Source organism: Carya illinoinensis, chromosome 2 (genome assembly GCF_018687715.1).
Source record: "Carya illinoinensis cultivar Pawnee chromosome 2, C.illinoinensisPawnee_v1, whole genome shotgun sequence".
NCBI classification, from domain to species: domain Eukaryota; kingdom Viridiplantae; phylum Streptophyta; class Magnoliopsida; order Fagales; family Juglandaceae; genus Carya; species Carya illinoinensis.
Genome location: NC_056753.1, coordinates 20203937 through 20220880, shown reverse-complemented (window position 1 = coordinate 20220880; position 16944 = coordinate 20203937). Strand labels below are relative to the sequence as shown.

General features: G+C 36.1%; 1 protein-coding gene and 1 long non-coding RNA gene across 6 annotated transcripts; both read left to right on the top strand.

The window, feature by feature from the left end:
- Positions 1–5756: 5756 nt before the first annotated feature.
- On the top strand, positions 5757–16540 carry LOC122300278 (probable calcium-binding protein CML22). 5 transcript variants are annotated; one of them, XM_043110800.1, is made up of 5 exons: positions 5757–6042; positions 15254–15568; positions 15642–15754; positions 15978–16152; positions 16264–16540. In XM_043110800.1, the coding sequence occupies exons 1-5, from the start codon at positions 5880–5882 to the stop codon at positions 16374–16376; spliced, it is 879 nt and encodes a 292-aa protein (XP_042966734.1). In that variant the 5' UTR covers positions 5757–5879; the 3' UTR covers positions 16377–16540. The 5 variants fall into 5 exon arrangements, with proteins under 5 accessions (XP_042966734.1, XP_042966731.1, XP_042966735.1 ...); XM_043110797.1 differs by having other exon boundaries at positions 5759–6042; positions 15642–15868; XM_043110801.1 differs by having other exon boundaries at positions 5762–6042; positions 15672–15754.
- LOC122300280 lies at positions 6049–7634 on the top strand. The gene is made up of 2 exons (XR_006239972.1): positions 6049–7329; positions 7497–7634. It is a non-coding gene; the product is annotated as an uncharacterized LOC122300280 (long non-coding RNA).
- Positions 16541–16944: the final 404 nt, after the last annotated feature.

Here is a 16944-nt window from a genome sequence, read left to right as displayed (position 1 = left end):
GAGGCTCACATCTTTTATCTCCAATGAAAGTTGATGAAATGATTGATTTTTTTTAAAACGAAGTCAGAGTTTCTATTTCTAAAAAAAGGATTATTGTTATAAACTATCTTGAATTGTATGACCACATTTATCTAGTCGTCAAATGTACAGTGCATAGTGCCAGCATAGTACAGCATAGTAACTGACATAGTGAATGGCCGACATATGTACAGTGCATAGTGCCAGCATAGTACTGCATAGTAAGCTAGCATAGTTCCCTTTATACGCCTATATATATCGTTGAATTCTTTAAGAAATTCATAAGTTTCATAACTTCTCTGAACTCTATCTCTCTCTCTCTCTCCTTTTAGAAAGTTTTATAATAAATCTATCTCTCTCTTTCCTTTTCGATAGTTTTATAACACGTTATCAGCACGAAAGTTCTGATGATCTTGAAGCTAATAGTCCTCTACTTCAAGTAAGTTTTTCAATATATTTTTATATTCTTGATTTATATATGTAAAAAATGTCAAATCTTACAAAATTGGAATTCGTTGCTCTTGACATTTCTGGAAAAAATTATTTATCTTGGATCCTTGATGCTGAGATCCATCTGGATGCGATGAACCTGGGAGATACAATTAAATAAGGAAATCAAGGGTCCCTGCAGGACCGTGCTAAGGCAATGATTTTCCTTCGGCACCATCTTCATGAAGAATTAAAAACTGAGTATCTAACGGTGAAAGATCCACTTATTTTGTGGAATGATTTAAGGGAGAGATATGAACACCAAAAAACTGTAATCCTCCCAAAAGCTCGTCATGATTGGATGCACCTGAGGTTGCAAGACTTCAAGAGTGTTAGTGAGTATAACTCTGCACTCTTTAAAATTAGCTCGCTATTGAAATTATGTGATGAAAAAGTCATTGATGATGACTTGTTAGAGAAGACATATACTACTTTTCATGCCTCGAATGTGCTCCTGCAGCAGCAGTATCGAGAGCGAAAGTTCAAAAAATATTCTGAACTTATATCTTGTCTTCTATTAGCTGAGCAAAATAATGAGCTTTTGTTAAGAAATCACCAGTCACGTCCTACTGGTTCTATATCATTCCCTGAAGTGAATGGTACTAGATTTACATCATTCCCAGAAAGCGAATGGTGCATCTTTTCAAAGAAAACGAGGGTGTGGACGTGGTAGGAAAAACTATGGAAGTGGAGGTCCTAGAAGTGACCACACTAAAAGGGACAATAATAGATATACACCGTACCACCAGAAGTGGTTCAACTCAGAGAAGGGCAAAGGTCCCCAAAACAAATTTTTAAAGAAAGATGAAGATGGATGCCATAGATGTGGTATGACTGGACATTGGGCTCGTATCTGTCGTATAGATAAACACTTGGTTGACTTATATCAATCTTCTATAAAAGAAAAAATAAAGAAATTTGAAACAAATTTTACTGAACCATCATATGCTTTAGATTCTATAGATGGAGAAGATATTACAAGTCTTGATGTTTCTGATTTCTTTGAAGATTCTAGTGGTAGAGTTGATCATGAAAGTGTTCCTTTTTAATTAATGTATTTCCTTTATCTTATTATAAAATATTTTTATATTCTGCAATGTTTTGTAGTAATGAAAGTTTTATTTATTCTTTTATACTTGTTATAAATTATTGATGATATGATTTATCTGAGAATGGAAAAGGAGTATCCCTGAAGGATCGCCCCAAATCAATAATTTTATTGAGTATCTCATATGAGTGATATTTGTACCAAAAACTCATTATGATTTATGCACCTGAAGTTGCATAATTGAAATTGTGGAAAGAATATATATTTGAATGAAAGTCTCGAATGTGCTCCTGAAGTAGCAATATCGAGTATGCTCCTGAAGTAGTAATATTAAATGCAAACGTTCACAATATATTCTAAATTTGTGTCAGGTCTTTCAGTGATGAGCAAAATAATGAATTTTTGATAAGAATCATTATTCACATCTTACTAGATCTACATCATTCCCTGAATTGAATGATAATGAATTTATATCATTCTATTCCCTGAAGTGAAAAGAATGATGCGTTTCATTCAAAGAAACTAAGAGATTGGACGTGATAATGAATATCTTTTTGGGCCAGAAGCTCATATTGGAAAAGCTGTAAGCTTTCTCTTTGAGATGATATTATACAAATTATTGAATCAAATATTATGATGCATCAAAAGGTGATATGATTCAAAATATTTGTATCTTTTCATGGTTATCTTGATCATCCAAAATCAATTACGATAAGTCGAATGATTTTCATATGGACGTCCATAAAAGAACCAGAAGATTCTTCTACTATAAAGTTTTACTACTAGAAATGAAAAGAAAAATTTGCTTGAAGCAAATAAGATGAAATTATTCGACGTTATCTTGATTATCATATGTGAACCAGAAGTTCAGATAATAATTAAATTTTAGATACAATAAGATAAAAATGTCTCATATTCTAGCTGCTAAAATTCCAGCGAGGATTGAAGTCCCTGTAGGACAATTAAGAAATTTAGCAGTCTAAAGACATGTATAAAGGCATGTGAGACTTATCGATACAAAAGATAGAGTGTCTCAAAAGAGAAAGACACAAATAATTTGGTGCTCCTGAAGAGGCCATACCCACAAAACAAGCAATAAAGTCCATCCAAATTCTCTGTATAAAATTCTCCTATATAAACTCTTGAAGAGTACCTCCTGAAGAGATTTTTCATGAAAATGTCTTCCCTTGAAAAGGGACAGGTACCTGAAAATAACGAGATCTAGTTACATTTCGTGAATAATGGAGAAATTATGGATAGAAATAAAATTATTGTCGACAATGTATTTCCATATGAGATGGCAATTGACATTACCAGAAGTAATGATGAAAGTGAATCAAGAATGGTCGAAGAATACGATGTAAAATATGGGCCAAATTTGAAAGAAACAATTCCTGCAGAATTGATTCATTAGTAAAATATGATGCATCGGGACTTATAGTCCAAACACCTAAAAATGTGATGCTTGTTGAATGTCAGTGGGTATTTATGGAAAGGAAATAAAAATGTGATATATAAATCAATAGTCAGTTTCTCAATTCCTGCAGAATTGATATCACTAAGTAAAATGTAATAAATATGGACTTGAAGTCCAAACACCTAAAGAGGTGATTTTTATTAAATATCAGTAGATATTTATATACATGATATAAAAAAGCCTGAAACTTTTAATTTGAAAATGTGATATAGAAATCACAAGTTAGTTTCTTGAAGAAACAATATTGATATGATTTTAAAGTGGTTGAAATCATATTGAGATTTTTATTAGCTTGAAAGTTACCGAGAGTTTGGATATGCCTGATTAACTGCATATTTATATGGATCATTGGATCATGATATATATATATGAAAATCCCTGAAGGATAGAAAATGTTTGAAACTTCTAATATGAATACATCTGAAAATACGTATTATATCAAGTTTCAAAGATCCTTATATGATCTAAAGCAATCCAAACGCAAATGAAAACAAGCTATTATTGCAGTTTATATATATGATTTAAATGTCATTGAGGCTCCAGAAGAGCTCATAAAAACTACACATATTTGAAATATAAATCTGAAACCCTTGCGGCTTCAATGGGAAGATGGATGATGTTATTAGTCATGAAATACCATCTTTTAATACAATTAGTATTTCAGATTCATATTATGGGTTTGATATGAAGTGTGCATTATTAAAGAAGAAATAAAAGGGAGCACACAGAACATCTACCAAAAGATAGAAACACAAATATGAATATTTGTGAAATATTATTTTATTATCTTGAAGCAAGAATTACAAAAATTTGAGACACTTTGCCTCATTCTTCAAACGCTCTTGTTCTTCAAGAATCTGCATAGCATCCCTATCTAAAGGGGTGGACAATCGAAAAGAAGATTTAAGTAAGGATTTTAAATTCCTATTCTCTTTCTTTATTGATTCTATCTTCATGTTGGACTCTAGAAGAAGTCACTGAAGTATAGCAATATTATCGTGGAGATCGTCAACTCCACAAGTTCTGGATTGCAGTCGCTGAGAAAATGCGACAATGGATGATGAGTATCGGGTACCGAGACTCACAAGCTCATAGATAGCTTCATTATCTGACCTACGAGTCAGATCATTATATTGCATGATAGCACCTGTAGTAGAAGCAGGAACAGCTGATGAACGAGGTGCCGAATACCTCATATATTGACCCTGAGAAGATTGCTGAGCCATTGCAGAGAGAGATTGCAGGATAACAATGCAGAAAGAAATTACAGAATAAAAATGCAGTATGATTACAGAAAAGTGAAGAAGATGAAATGCGAATGAAGATGAGCTGAATATCTCTTTTATAGAGAAAATTATGATACAGCATCTCTCGTGAAGCAAGAGAAAAGAGATGGAATATAACTTCATAGCTCTGCGGCGCCTGACAGCACGCCTGACAGCTGCGGTGCTTGACACCTACAGAGGAGTTGAAAATCCGCAGTGCTTGTCTGATCTTAAAAGGCTGGCCACCGTGTTTATTAAAAAATGAGGTTAGAGGTTTAATGTTAATGAATTCTCCACTAACTGTGTTATTTACAAGAACTCCAGAAGAGCACAACTCCAGAAGAGTAGTGATGAGCAGAAAGATCCAGTTGAGATTATTTTATCAACATGGATCAAGTCCACAGTTAGTTGGATGTACAGATGCGAGTTATTTTTCAGATACATACAAGAAGATCATTGCAATTCATGAGAAGAAAGTTGAAATTGATATCAAGAAGGTACGGTCAAGTAAAAATCTGGCAGATTTATTCACTAAAGCATTACCAACTGCAACATTTAAGAAAATTATGCAGAACATTGGAATGCGGAGGTTTGAAGACCTGTTATCATGCACTACCAACTGCAACATTTAAGAAGATTATGCAGAACATTGGAATGCGGAGGTTTGAATACCTGTTATCATGCACTTTTCATGGGAAGTAATGTCTTGAAGACTTGTGCTGATTGTACTATTTTTCCTTCGCTAAGGTTTTATCCCACTGGGTTTTCCTTTGCAAGGTTTTAATGAGGCAATCCTAAAGCACTCGGCGATACACATGAATACTGTACTCTTTTTCTTTCGCCATTGGTTTTTTCCCACAGGGTTTTTCCTTGGCAAGGTTTTAACGAGGCATATTCTTTAAATATGGTCATCCAAAGGGAAAGTGTTATAAACTGTCTTGAATTGTATGACCACATTTATCTAGTCGTCAAATGCACAGTGTATAATGCTAGCATAGTACAACATAGTAACTGACATAGTGAATGGCCGACATATGCACAGTGCATAGTGCCAACATAGTACTATATAGTAACTGGCATAGTGAATGGCCGACATATGCACAGTGTATAGTGCAGCATAGTACTGCATAGTAAGCTAGCATAGTTCCCTTTGTACGCCTATATATATAACGTTGAATTTTTTAAGAAATTCATAAGTTTCACAACTTCTTTGAGCTCTATCTCTCTCTCCTTTTAGAAAGTTTTATAATAAATTTATCTCTCTCTTTCCTTTTCCATAGTTTTATAACAATTATGAATATATATTATTTTAATAGTTAAATATCTTTAAAAAATATTTTAAAAAAAGTTATTTATACTAATGAGCGATGTCACGTAACCTATCCTTGTCCGTCCAGGAAGTATAAAAAACAAAAACAAAAGACGGTGTAATTCCAGACATGTCCAACTTTCCAAGCAAGAGCCAAGAGGGTGTCCTTTCGTGTCGTTAGATAATAAGCTTAAACAAGGAAGAGTCCTCGAAACGAGGTGCATATCCAGAACTCCTTGTCAAAGGCAATAATGGCATCTCCACTTACTTTAGATGGGAAAACCAGTTTTTCTTCTCTCGTTGATTACCTTTACTTTTTTCTCTTTTGCTTCCCGGGTCCTTCTCTTCTTTGATAAATTTCTTATTTCGTGGCGACCCTTTTCCTCTTGTCTAAGAGCTGGCTTTTACCTCTTTCACGTCATGAAAGTTTCTTCGGGTAAGTCTTTCCCCCCCTTTCTATTTTCTCTTTTGTTTTATTTTTTCGATAATTTTCAGATTTTGATTCTGTGCTCTTAATCTGTGAACCATTTTGTGGGCAATGCCAGATCTTATCTGGGTATGAGTATTCATATTTGTCTTCTTCTTTTTCCTGGTTTTTGGCTGGCATGAGTTCCGGTGAATCTGAAGTTGTTTAGAGATAGTTTGGGGTCATTTTCCAGCCCTTGATGTTGTTAATTTAGCTCGTTCATTTGTTTATCTTTTCTTTCTTCTTTGGAATAGCATGATAAGGCAAAGTGTGATAATTTAGCTTAACAACATTACACCGCACGTAGTTACGTGGCAAACCGGGTCTGAAGAGAAATTCATAAACCGGACAAAAGAGAATAGGGACAAAAGGGTCTGGGTCTGCCTGTTCTCCCCCCTGTCGAAAAGGCTCTCTCTCTCTCTCTCCGCCTTGTTCTTCCGTCTATAAATCTTGAAGATGAATCCCATCCTTGATCGTCTGCGGTCTTGAAAAAAACCAAAACAATATACCCACAGAACAAAAACGAAATTCTACATTCTCTCTCGCTTTGCCTTCTCTGCAAGTTTATATACATACAAACAAATTACATTCCCGCAAAGGCTGGAGAAGGATACACAGAATAAATTACATTCTCAAATTATTTTGGATTGAATATCTCCTTTTGTGGAAAAGATTAGGGCTGGGTTAGCTGAAAAGGGGATAAAAGAGTTTATTCTAGTTGAGAAAAGGGATTTTTTTATGTTCCTAGAAAAAGAAGAAAATGATTGGATACTTTGTCTCGGGTGGGAGATTTGGAAAGAGGCACAAGAGGTTATTCTGATGTTTATTTAAAAAAAAATACAGATGCAGCAGCGAGTTCTTTAGTTGCAGACCCAAATATCTTCTTATAGTTTGTGGGTATATGGCCTTGTGTTTCTCCTCCATGTACTTGGCTATGGCGTATGGGCTGGACCCACTTTTCTTATTCAGAGCTAACAGAGCATCCTTGATAATCTGAAAGTGTGGAGTATGAGCAGCATTTTTTGGTTGTTTCGGCTTCTACTTGTTGGAGACCTCGACTCTCTTTACTTAACAGGTTTGGAAGACCACAAAGTGGAAGAAGATGCAGGCGGGATAAAATAAATTAAGTTAAATTAAAAGATGTGTGGGACCCATTGTCAGGGTGTGCAGTGTAGGGAGACGAGTAGAAGAAGTCTTTCCTGGTTTTTGGCTGGCATGAGTTCCGGTGAATCTGAAGTAGTTTAGATATAGTTTGGGGTAATTTTCCAGCCCTTGATGTTGTTAATTTTGCTCGTTGTTTTATTTATCTTTTCTTTCTTCTTTTGAATAGCATGATAAGGCAAAGTGTGATCATTTATCTTAACTTTTTGCCTGGAGCTGCATAATTTCTTTCATATTGATGTATGTAATGGGCCCTTTTCCAGGGACTTATTTGAGACAGTCAGTCTCCAACAAGTAGAGAGAGAGAGAGAAGTGAGAAGAGAGATAGAGACCGAGAGACAGAGACGTGAATGAATGAATGAAGTTCTAAATGAGTTCTTCCTCTGGGCTCATACTTTTTATACCTTCTTCAATCTTTACATCATTTTATACGACACCATATTACAAAGTGAATTACTCAAACGATGTCGCTCAACTTACCCACACAACACCATTTCTCTACTCAATCTAATTCTCATGCATTACAAGTAAAACGATAGCATAGAACTAAATGAGCCAAATGACATTGCACCAAACTCCCTTAATGAATTAAACTGTTTCTTTTCTTATCATTCAACACTGGAACTCCGCAGATCCACAGCCAATGCATACGCCACATTACATACCCCTCCCCTTCAAAGCATCTTGCCCACAAAGTGAGGGAACTTTTCTCTAAGCTTCTAATAAGACTCCCAAGTTGCTTCATCCTGTGCAGTTCCTTGCCATTGAGTTAAAACTTCAACAAAAACCCTGCTATTGACCTTCTTGCTTCTCCTTTGTAAAAACTGATGAGGTTCAGGCATAAACTCACCATGGTCATCTACTGCTGGTAAAGTAGACAATGGAGAAATGTATTGTCCCAACTTCTTCTTTAAAGATGAGATATGAAAGACTGGATGTAACTGTGATTGAGGAGGAAGATCAAGTTTATAAGCTACCTGTCCAATCTTGCTCAATACCTGAAAGGGGCCAAAAAATCTTGGTGACAACTTCATGTTTCTTCTAACTGCTAATGAGTTTTGTCTAAGCCTTAAATAGACCCAATCCCCCACCATAAACTCTCTCTCTCTCTCTCTCTCTCTCTCTCTCTCTCTCTCTCTCTCTCTCAGTGTGATGCTTATCAAACTACAATTTCATCCTTTCTTATGCTAACACCAAATTGTTCTTCAGAATCCCCATAATCTCCTCTCTAGTCTTGAGCAATTCCTCCAATGCTTGGTTTTGGTTAAGAGACAACCCAGGAATATAGTGCTGCAATTTAATAGGAGGAACACTATAAACTGCCTCATATGGTGTCAACTTGGTGGAGGCATGAAAGGTCGTATTATACCACCATTTTGCTAATGGCAACCAGTCAAACAATCTCCTTGGCTTATCACCCGAGAAACACCTCAAGAAATGCTCCAAGCATTTGTTCACTGCCTCAGTTTGAGGATGGTAAGCTGAAGAGGAAGACAGGTTCGCACCTTGTAACTTGAAAAATTCTCTCCAAAAAGAACTTGTGAATGTAGCCCCTCTATCCAAGACAATGCTCCTAGGCATTCCATGTAGCTTAAAGATATTACTCAGAAATAATAAAGCTACTGTAGCTGCTGTGACAGGGTGTTTTAAGGCTAAAAAATGTGCATACTTCGATAGCCTATCAATTACCACCATAACTACCATTTGATATAGGCAACCCTTCCACAAAATCCATTGAAACATCAGTCCATACCTGTTGAGGAATAGGTAATGGTTGTAATAAGCCTGCTGGAGGTACATTCTCAACCTTATTCTTCTGGCATACCTCGCATTCTCTAATAAAATTCTTCACTTCAGATTTTAAGCGCGACCAGTAGAAATCTGTTCTGGTCCTATGACTTATAAAATCCTGAAAGACCAACTAACAGCACTCACAATGGATTTTGTAAAATATAAATTTCTGTAAAATAGAAAGAAAGATGGCCAAAAGTCTCTTCCATTGGATTATCTATTCTATTTCTATTTTACATTCAGCTACAGTAAATCCTCTACATGTTACTGTGCTTTTCATGCTTGCATCTGCTCCATTTGGTCCCTATATATAGCCGTGTTAGCATATTAAGACTTGTCAAAAAAAAAGTAAATCCTCTAGATGTAGTGGTTACTGTTCATTCCTCTAAACATTTTATTTATTTATTATTTCTCTCTCATTTTATCCTCTTGCCTGTTTATCTTATTTTCATTCTAACCCTTTTATCACTTTTGCACAGGCCCCACTCTCTTATCTCTCATGTACACTCTAGCACTCCGTTTATAGTCCTTTCGACTTTTTTTTTTTTGATAAGTAAAATCAAATTGTATTAATAAAAGAATAGGCATAGCCAAGTGTTACAAAGAAAGCCCTACTCTAAGTGAGGGCAAAAGATACAAGAAAGTCATGAAAGGCTTGACCATGAAAATTAATGGCAATGGTCCATGTACAAAGAGTTCTAAGAAAGAAAGCTTTTAGTTCCTCCATCAATCTCTCTTTGTCCGCAAAAGTCCTTTCATTACACTCCTGCCATAAACACCACATGATACAAATAGGAATCATCTTCCAAATAGCCTTGATCTGTTGATTGCCTCTTAAATCTATCCAACTAGCCAATGCCGCCACAACTGTCTCAGGCATAACCCAACCCAAATCTAATCTACTAAATATCTCGTTCCATAATCCTCAAGATATATCATAGTGTCATAAGAGGTGGTCCACCGTTTCTCCCCCATTCTTACATATACAACACCAATCTGCGATGATCACCCTTCTTTTCCTCAAATTATCTGTTGTGAGAATCTTACCCAAAGAGGCAATCCAATGCAGCTTTTAGAGGTGCCTTCTGTCTCCAGAGTTTTTTCCACGGAAACTGAAGAGGATGTTTTTGTGAAAGAGACTTATAGAACGAGCGAACTGAGAACATACCTTTACTTGTTGGTAACCACCACAATAAGTTAGCTTGCTGATTGTTATTTTGGAGGGAATACAACAAACTGAGAAGAGCTTCTGTACTGTCCATTTCCCAATCATTTGCTGCCCAGCTGAAATTGATGTTCCATTGAACTTGTCCCCCTGCTATTACCCTAGCTTCCTCCACTGAAATGTGTTTGGCATTAGCGATCCTGAATAGAGTAGAAAATAAGTCCTTTAAAGCTGCATTACTGCACCATACGTCATGCCAGAATTTAATTTCGGCTCCATCACCTAGGCGTAGTCTTGAATGGCGAGAGAAAACCCCCCATCCTTTCCTTATGTGTTTCCACAAACCGACTCCGTATACCCCTCTCACTTCACTGGAGCACCATCCTCCCCATAAGCCACCATATTTACTCTCTATCACCATCTTCCATAGTGCTTCTGATTCTTTATGGTATCTCCATAACCATTTTCCAAGTAACGCCTGATTAAAAATTCTCAGGTTTCTTATGCCCAAACCTCCATTAGAAATGGGGCTACATACCTTCTCTCACTTGACGGGGTGGAATTTAAATTCCTCACCTATTCCCCCCCACAAAAAATTCCATTGTAATTTCTCAATGCGAAGCTCCACACTTGCTTGAATAGGAAACAAGGACAAAAAATACGTCGGTAGGTTGGATAGTGTGCTCTTTATCATAGTAATCCTTCCACCTTTTGACAGGTACATTCTCTTCCAACCTGCTAAGCGGCGCTCTACTTTCCCAATCACTGTGTCCCAAACGGAGGCCGCTCTCGAGGCGGCTCCTAGCAGGAGGCCAAGGTATGTCATAGGAAGTGAGGCCGTCTTGCACTCCAAGGTATTAGCCAACTGTCTTAGATTCTGAACACTCCCGACAGGCACCATCTCTGATTTGTCCATATTCACTACCTAGAAGATGCTTCAAAACAAAGTAAAAGGGCCTTCAATACTCGAACCTGGTTACGGTTATCCACACAAAAAATAAGAGTGTCATTTGCAAAAAATATGTGAGAAATGTTAATAGAACCCCCTCCTGGAGGTCCGATCGAATAACCTGACACCCGCCCGTTGAGGACCAAGGCTGAAATCATTTTGCTTAGCGCCTCCATTACAATAACAAAAAGTAGAGGGGACAGCGGGTCTCCTTGTCTTAGGCCTCTTGTGCTGTCGAAGAAACCTGTTGGGCTTCCATTTAATAGAACTACGAATTTCATCTTAGAAATACACCAACAAAAGTCCTTTCGACTTTTATGCATGCAAAAGTTTTGATATTGTTAATAATAAAGCAGGTATTTTTTGAGAATATTTTCAAGAATTATCGAGAATGGATATTCTTTTAATATAATTTGACAATATTTTTATTATATAATCTCTTTTTTTTATTTTTTGAGTTAATTTATATTTTGTTTTAGCTTATAAATTTGGATTAATATAAAATAGAATATAATTATATGACATTGTATATAGGGAGATATTGCAAATATCAAAAGATATGAGGATATTATTAGTAGTTAGAGAAAATATTTGAAATGAATAAAAAATATTAAAAAATATAATATTTAAATGATATGAAGAAAGAATAGATAAGTTGATGTATGGTATATTGTAAAAGTCAGTATGTAAAATAGAAAAAGTGGGTTTTGGTTATGTATTTTAAAGGATAGGATACATAAACCATTGGGAGTGCTCTTAAGGGATTGGCATGAACAAAATGCAGAATTTTCAGCTTTGGCTCTACACAGTTAGGAATGTAGATCCTCCCTTTTTTAAACAAAATCCCTTGTTTAAGGGCAAATGTAGAAGAAGAAAAGGCCACCAACTGCTGCCTTGCTACTGGATCTCTATCATAAGCATTTCGAATATCTTCAAGCTATTTTGGATTAGGAACAGTGATGGCATTTAAAGCTGCAGACTCCTCAACTCCATCTCTCCTTGCTAAAGCATTTGCTACCTTGTTATCCACCCCTTTTTTATATGCAATACTGAACTCACACCGCAACAACTTAGAAAGCCATCTTTGCTGAGCTGATGTGCCTACTTTTTGCTCTAGTAAATACTTCAAGATGTGATGATCAGTTCTCACTATAAAAGACCCCCCAAGAAGATAAGGCCTCCACTTCTTGACTGCAATGACTAGAGCCAAAAACTTCTTTGCATACGTAGATAGGCAATAAATTCTTACCCTTCAAAGCTTGTCTCAAGAGAGCCAAGGGCCTCTGATCTTGCATTAGTACAACACCTCTACCATTTGCACAAGCATCACACTCTATGATAAACACCTTTGTAAAATCAGGCAATGACAACACTAGTGGGCTAGATTCAGCTGACTTCAAGTGCTCAAATGTTTGTGTTGCATCCAAATTCCACACAAAAGCATCCTTCTTTAACAAAGCTGTCAATGGTGCAGCTATAACTCCATAGTTTCTAATAAATTTTCTGTAATAGCCTGTTAATCCCAAAAAACCCCTCAATCCCTTCACATTCTTTGGTACAAGCCAGTTAACCATGGCATCCAACTTCTTTGGATCTGCCTTAACACCACGCCTCGAGATCAAATGCCCCAAGTACTCTATTTCTTCACAAGCGAAGTGACACTTTGATCTTTTAGCATACAGCTGATTCTTCTCCAAAGTATCCAATACAGCAGCCAAATGGACACAATGAGACTCCAAGTCCTTGCTGTAAACAAGGATATCATCGAAAAAACAATAACAAACTTCTTCAAGAAATGCCCCGTATTCTATTGGAAATCAATTCAAACTCAGATTTATAAGCTGTGACAGTACTCACCTGCTTCAATCTTGTTAATGCTTCCATTGGATCATCACATGGAGATGATCCAAACCTCACTTGCACAGTCTGTTCGAACTCCTTCCAAGAATGAAAACCACCTGCATCACTTGCATCTTGAAACCAAATTAAGGCTTCATCATCCATATGGAAAGAAGCTATGAATATCATTTGACCTGGTGGAACCTGGTGATAGAGAAAATATTGATTAACTCTATACACCCAAGCCGAAAGATTCTGCCCAGAAAATCTTTGAAATTCTAACTTTATGCCCCTGGGAAAGCCTCTATCAATAGTTTCCCTATGATGAACTTCTCCAACACCTTCAAGATTCTGAGTGTCAATGCCATTTCTGCCAGGATCTTCATTACCCATTGAGGTACTAACTGAAATTCTTGAAATTTGTTGCAGTACTTTACTAAGCCTTTTATCTTGATTTTCTCTATCCATGCTTGCTGATTCTTGCTGTTGTATCAAAATTGAAATCGTATCTTCTATTTGTTTTTGTTGCCTTTACTGCTGCTGCCTTAAATGCATCATCGCCTCATTCAACTGAGCAAAAGAGCGAGTCCCTTCCACTATGACTATTGATACCAACTGTAATGGGCCCTTTTCCAGTGACTTATTCGAGACAGTCAGTCTCCAAGAAGCACAGAGAGAGAGAGAGAGAGAGTGAATGAACTTTTGAATGAGTTCTTCCTCTGGGTTCTTACTTTTTATACCATCTTCAATCTTTACATTATTCTACATTATAAAATGAATTACTCAAACGACGTCGCCCAACTTACCCACACGACACCGTTTCTCTACACAATCTAATTCTCATGTGTTACAAGTAAAATGACAGCGCACAACTAAATGAGCCAAACGACATTGCACCAAACTCCTTTAACGAATACAACTGTTTCTTTTCCTGTCGTTCAACACTGGAACTTCACAGATCCACAGCCAATGCATACAATTTATTTTGTTGTAATTGATTGAACTGATAGGGTTTGAATTGTATGCACAATTACACTTTTTATATGGCTCTTTATCCGTATAAGTTCTAAATTTGATCCATTTTTACTGTAACTTTGGTTCTTTCTACTTTTGTATGGTGTGAATGGGTGGAGAAAACATTTTTTTTATACAATGTTTGTCTAAGGAAAATTTTGGGAATGTTTGAGTTTTTAAAGAATTTTTTAAGAAAATTTTGAGATGTGTTCTTTATTGGTTTTTGTAAGAGTAGACAGGAAAATTTGGATAAACGTTTTTATCGATCAAAAAAAAAAAAATGGATAAACTCTTTTTAATTATGTTCTGCATTATGGTTTATGAACGTGAGTAGGTAGATTTGAACAGTTGTAATTATTTAGGGGTTTAAAAAAAATATTTCTGAAGTTATTTTTTGGTTTATGTGTCTTATACTTTTCACAGAAACCTAGATGCAAGAAATGTGTTTTAGAGAAATAGAAACATTTTCTTAAAAAAATTTAAGATGTTTGGATTAAAGTCAATAACTTTTTTGTGAGAAGATCTGAAAATTTGTCGTACCAAAGATGCAGTAAGGTAATTTTATTCAAAGTATAGGCAAAGTAAGTAGACAATAATTGCAGGACCACCATCACATTATGTGCATTATGACTGCTAACCATTAGGACTACAATTGCCACTCCACGGCGATATATAGAGCCATATAAATATATACACATATATATATATATATATATATATCTAAGAGCATCATTCTTAATTCACTGTCATAAGCACTATCCTTCAGTGTCACAACTTGCATTAGAATCACTATTGCTGCTGCCACACAATTATCATCAGTCGAACAGGATATTCTCAACAAGGAATTCGCACCTTAGCTGCCAAAACATCACCATCCGATGTCTTTTTTTCCCTTGTAATAAAAAAGAAGAGCTCTTGCTTATGCAATATTATACTTACCTTCTACTTTCACATGTTCCTTCTGAAATCCAAAAGAAAACCCACGCATAGAAGTAAAGAAATTCCTTTTCTTTTTGTTTTTTCAATTGAAACTGTCAGATATATAGAAAATTGCAGTTTCAAAATTGTAAAATTCACATGTATCAAAACATTTTTATTTTTATCTTTTTTATTACCAGAGTATGCTGATGCTGCTGATATTGTCAAGATCAATAGTATGCCTTTATACTATTGATCTTGAATTTGTATGATTAGTGAAACATCACGTGGTCGTGTAATGCAATTGTTATAATAGCATAACTGGTGGAGTGACTATGATGTAGGATATGGAGGCAAGATATGGGTTTCATCATATATGTTGAGCTTAAATAGATTCCCCCATTGTGTCTTATTTAAAGGTACACCTAGCCCCTGGCTTTCTCTGAAGTCTTTATCCATCAAAGTAAGAAGCATGCTTTACCGTTGTAGCTCACCAAACAAGTATAAGAGGTTGGATGCAAAGCTTGAAAGGAAAATGGTTGAGGCCAAGAAAGGTTTCTCAGGATATCACAAATTCAAGTCAATTAACAGCATAATTATGAAGTTCCCTCAGTTAAGAGACAGTTTGAAAAACATTAGAGCTGTGTTTGAACAGTATGGTAAGATTTGGTTGATTCCCCAACCCTGAAGCTTTTCCCCCCTTTCAGCTTGTCATAAAAGTCTATTGTAAAGTGGCTCTCTCTCTCTCTCTCTCTCTCATAGATGAGGACTCTAATGGAACTATTGACCAAGAGGAACTAAAGAAATGCTTACAGAAACTGCAACTCCATCTTACCGAGGAGGAGGTTGAGGATCTTTTCCACTCATGTGACATTGATGGCCATGAAGGGATACAATTCAATGAGTTTATTGTTCTTCTCTGTCTTATCTATCTTCTGAAGGGGCCTTCCTCTAATACTGTATTCACGATATGCTTTATATCAATCCTTTTGTTTATTTCAGAGTTAGACATGCATATTAAGTTCTGTGCCGACCAATTATATATAAATGCTTTGGATTTTGTTTCAGACGTCAAGGTTGGGTTCGCCACGGCTTGAAGCGACTTTTGATACTGTAATTGAAGTGTTCTTGTTTCTCGATAAGAATGGAAATGGAAAGCTGAATAAGAATGACATGGTCAAGGCGTTGAATGACGCTTCTCCTCGGGAGAAATCCCCTTCTCACATCACTCGAACCCGTTTCGGTATAAATTATTTGCTATTTGGCTTTTGTTTTGTTTTTTTAATTTTTCTATTCCCCCTCTCAATATTGTGTTCCTTTTATTTAGAATTTTTTTCTTTTTGAGTAAATGCAGAAGAAATGGACTGGGACAGGAATGGGCAGGTCAGTTTCAGGGAGTTCCTCTTTGCTTTCATCAAATGGGTTGGGATTGACACGGATGAAGAAATGCCTCTTACAGAAGGTTAAACAAATACAGGACAGGTTAAGAAATTTGTGTATATACCTTGAGTTGCAAAAATATGTAAATACTTGATATTATCTCTAGTTTCAATCATTTAAGATGTCTTTACAGATGTTTGTAGTTTGGACCATCTTGCGGATCCCAATGATATCTACTGATGTTTATCTCATTATACTTTTTATAATTTGTTATTCCCGTATTCTCTAAATTTTATTGAAAAAGCTTTTGTGTGAATGGTTCTTTGAAATGGATACCGCAGACTTTTAGATATAACTACAGAAAACTAGATTCTCTCTAAAGATACATGTAGGCATGCTTCCGGGGGGGTTGCATTTTGAAGCTAAAGAAAACCCAGTTTGCATCATCTATTCTTCACTCTGTAATGTTACTTGGATGACATAGTGTGATGAGGCAGCTGTGCTGGTGCTGACTGTCATGGACCTGGTGGTGCTAACATCTTGTTGTGGAGGGAGGATAAAGAGATGCACAGAGGGTTGCCAGAAAATGCTGCCTGAAAGTCTTTCCTTAAGCAATTTCATGTTTTGTCCGAGTCTGTTGTGGGGTGTGTCAAGG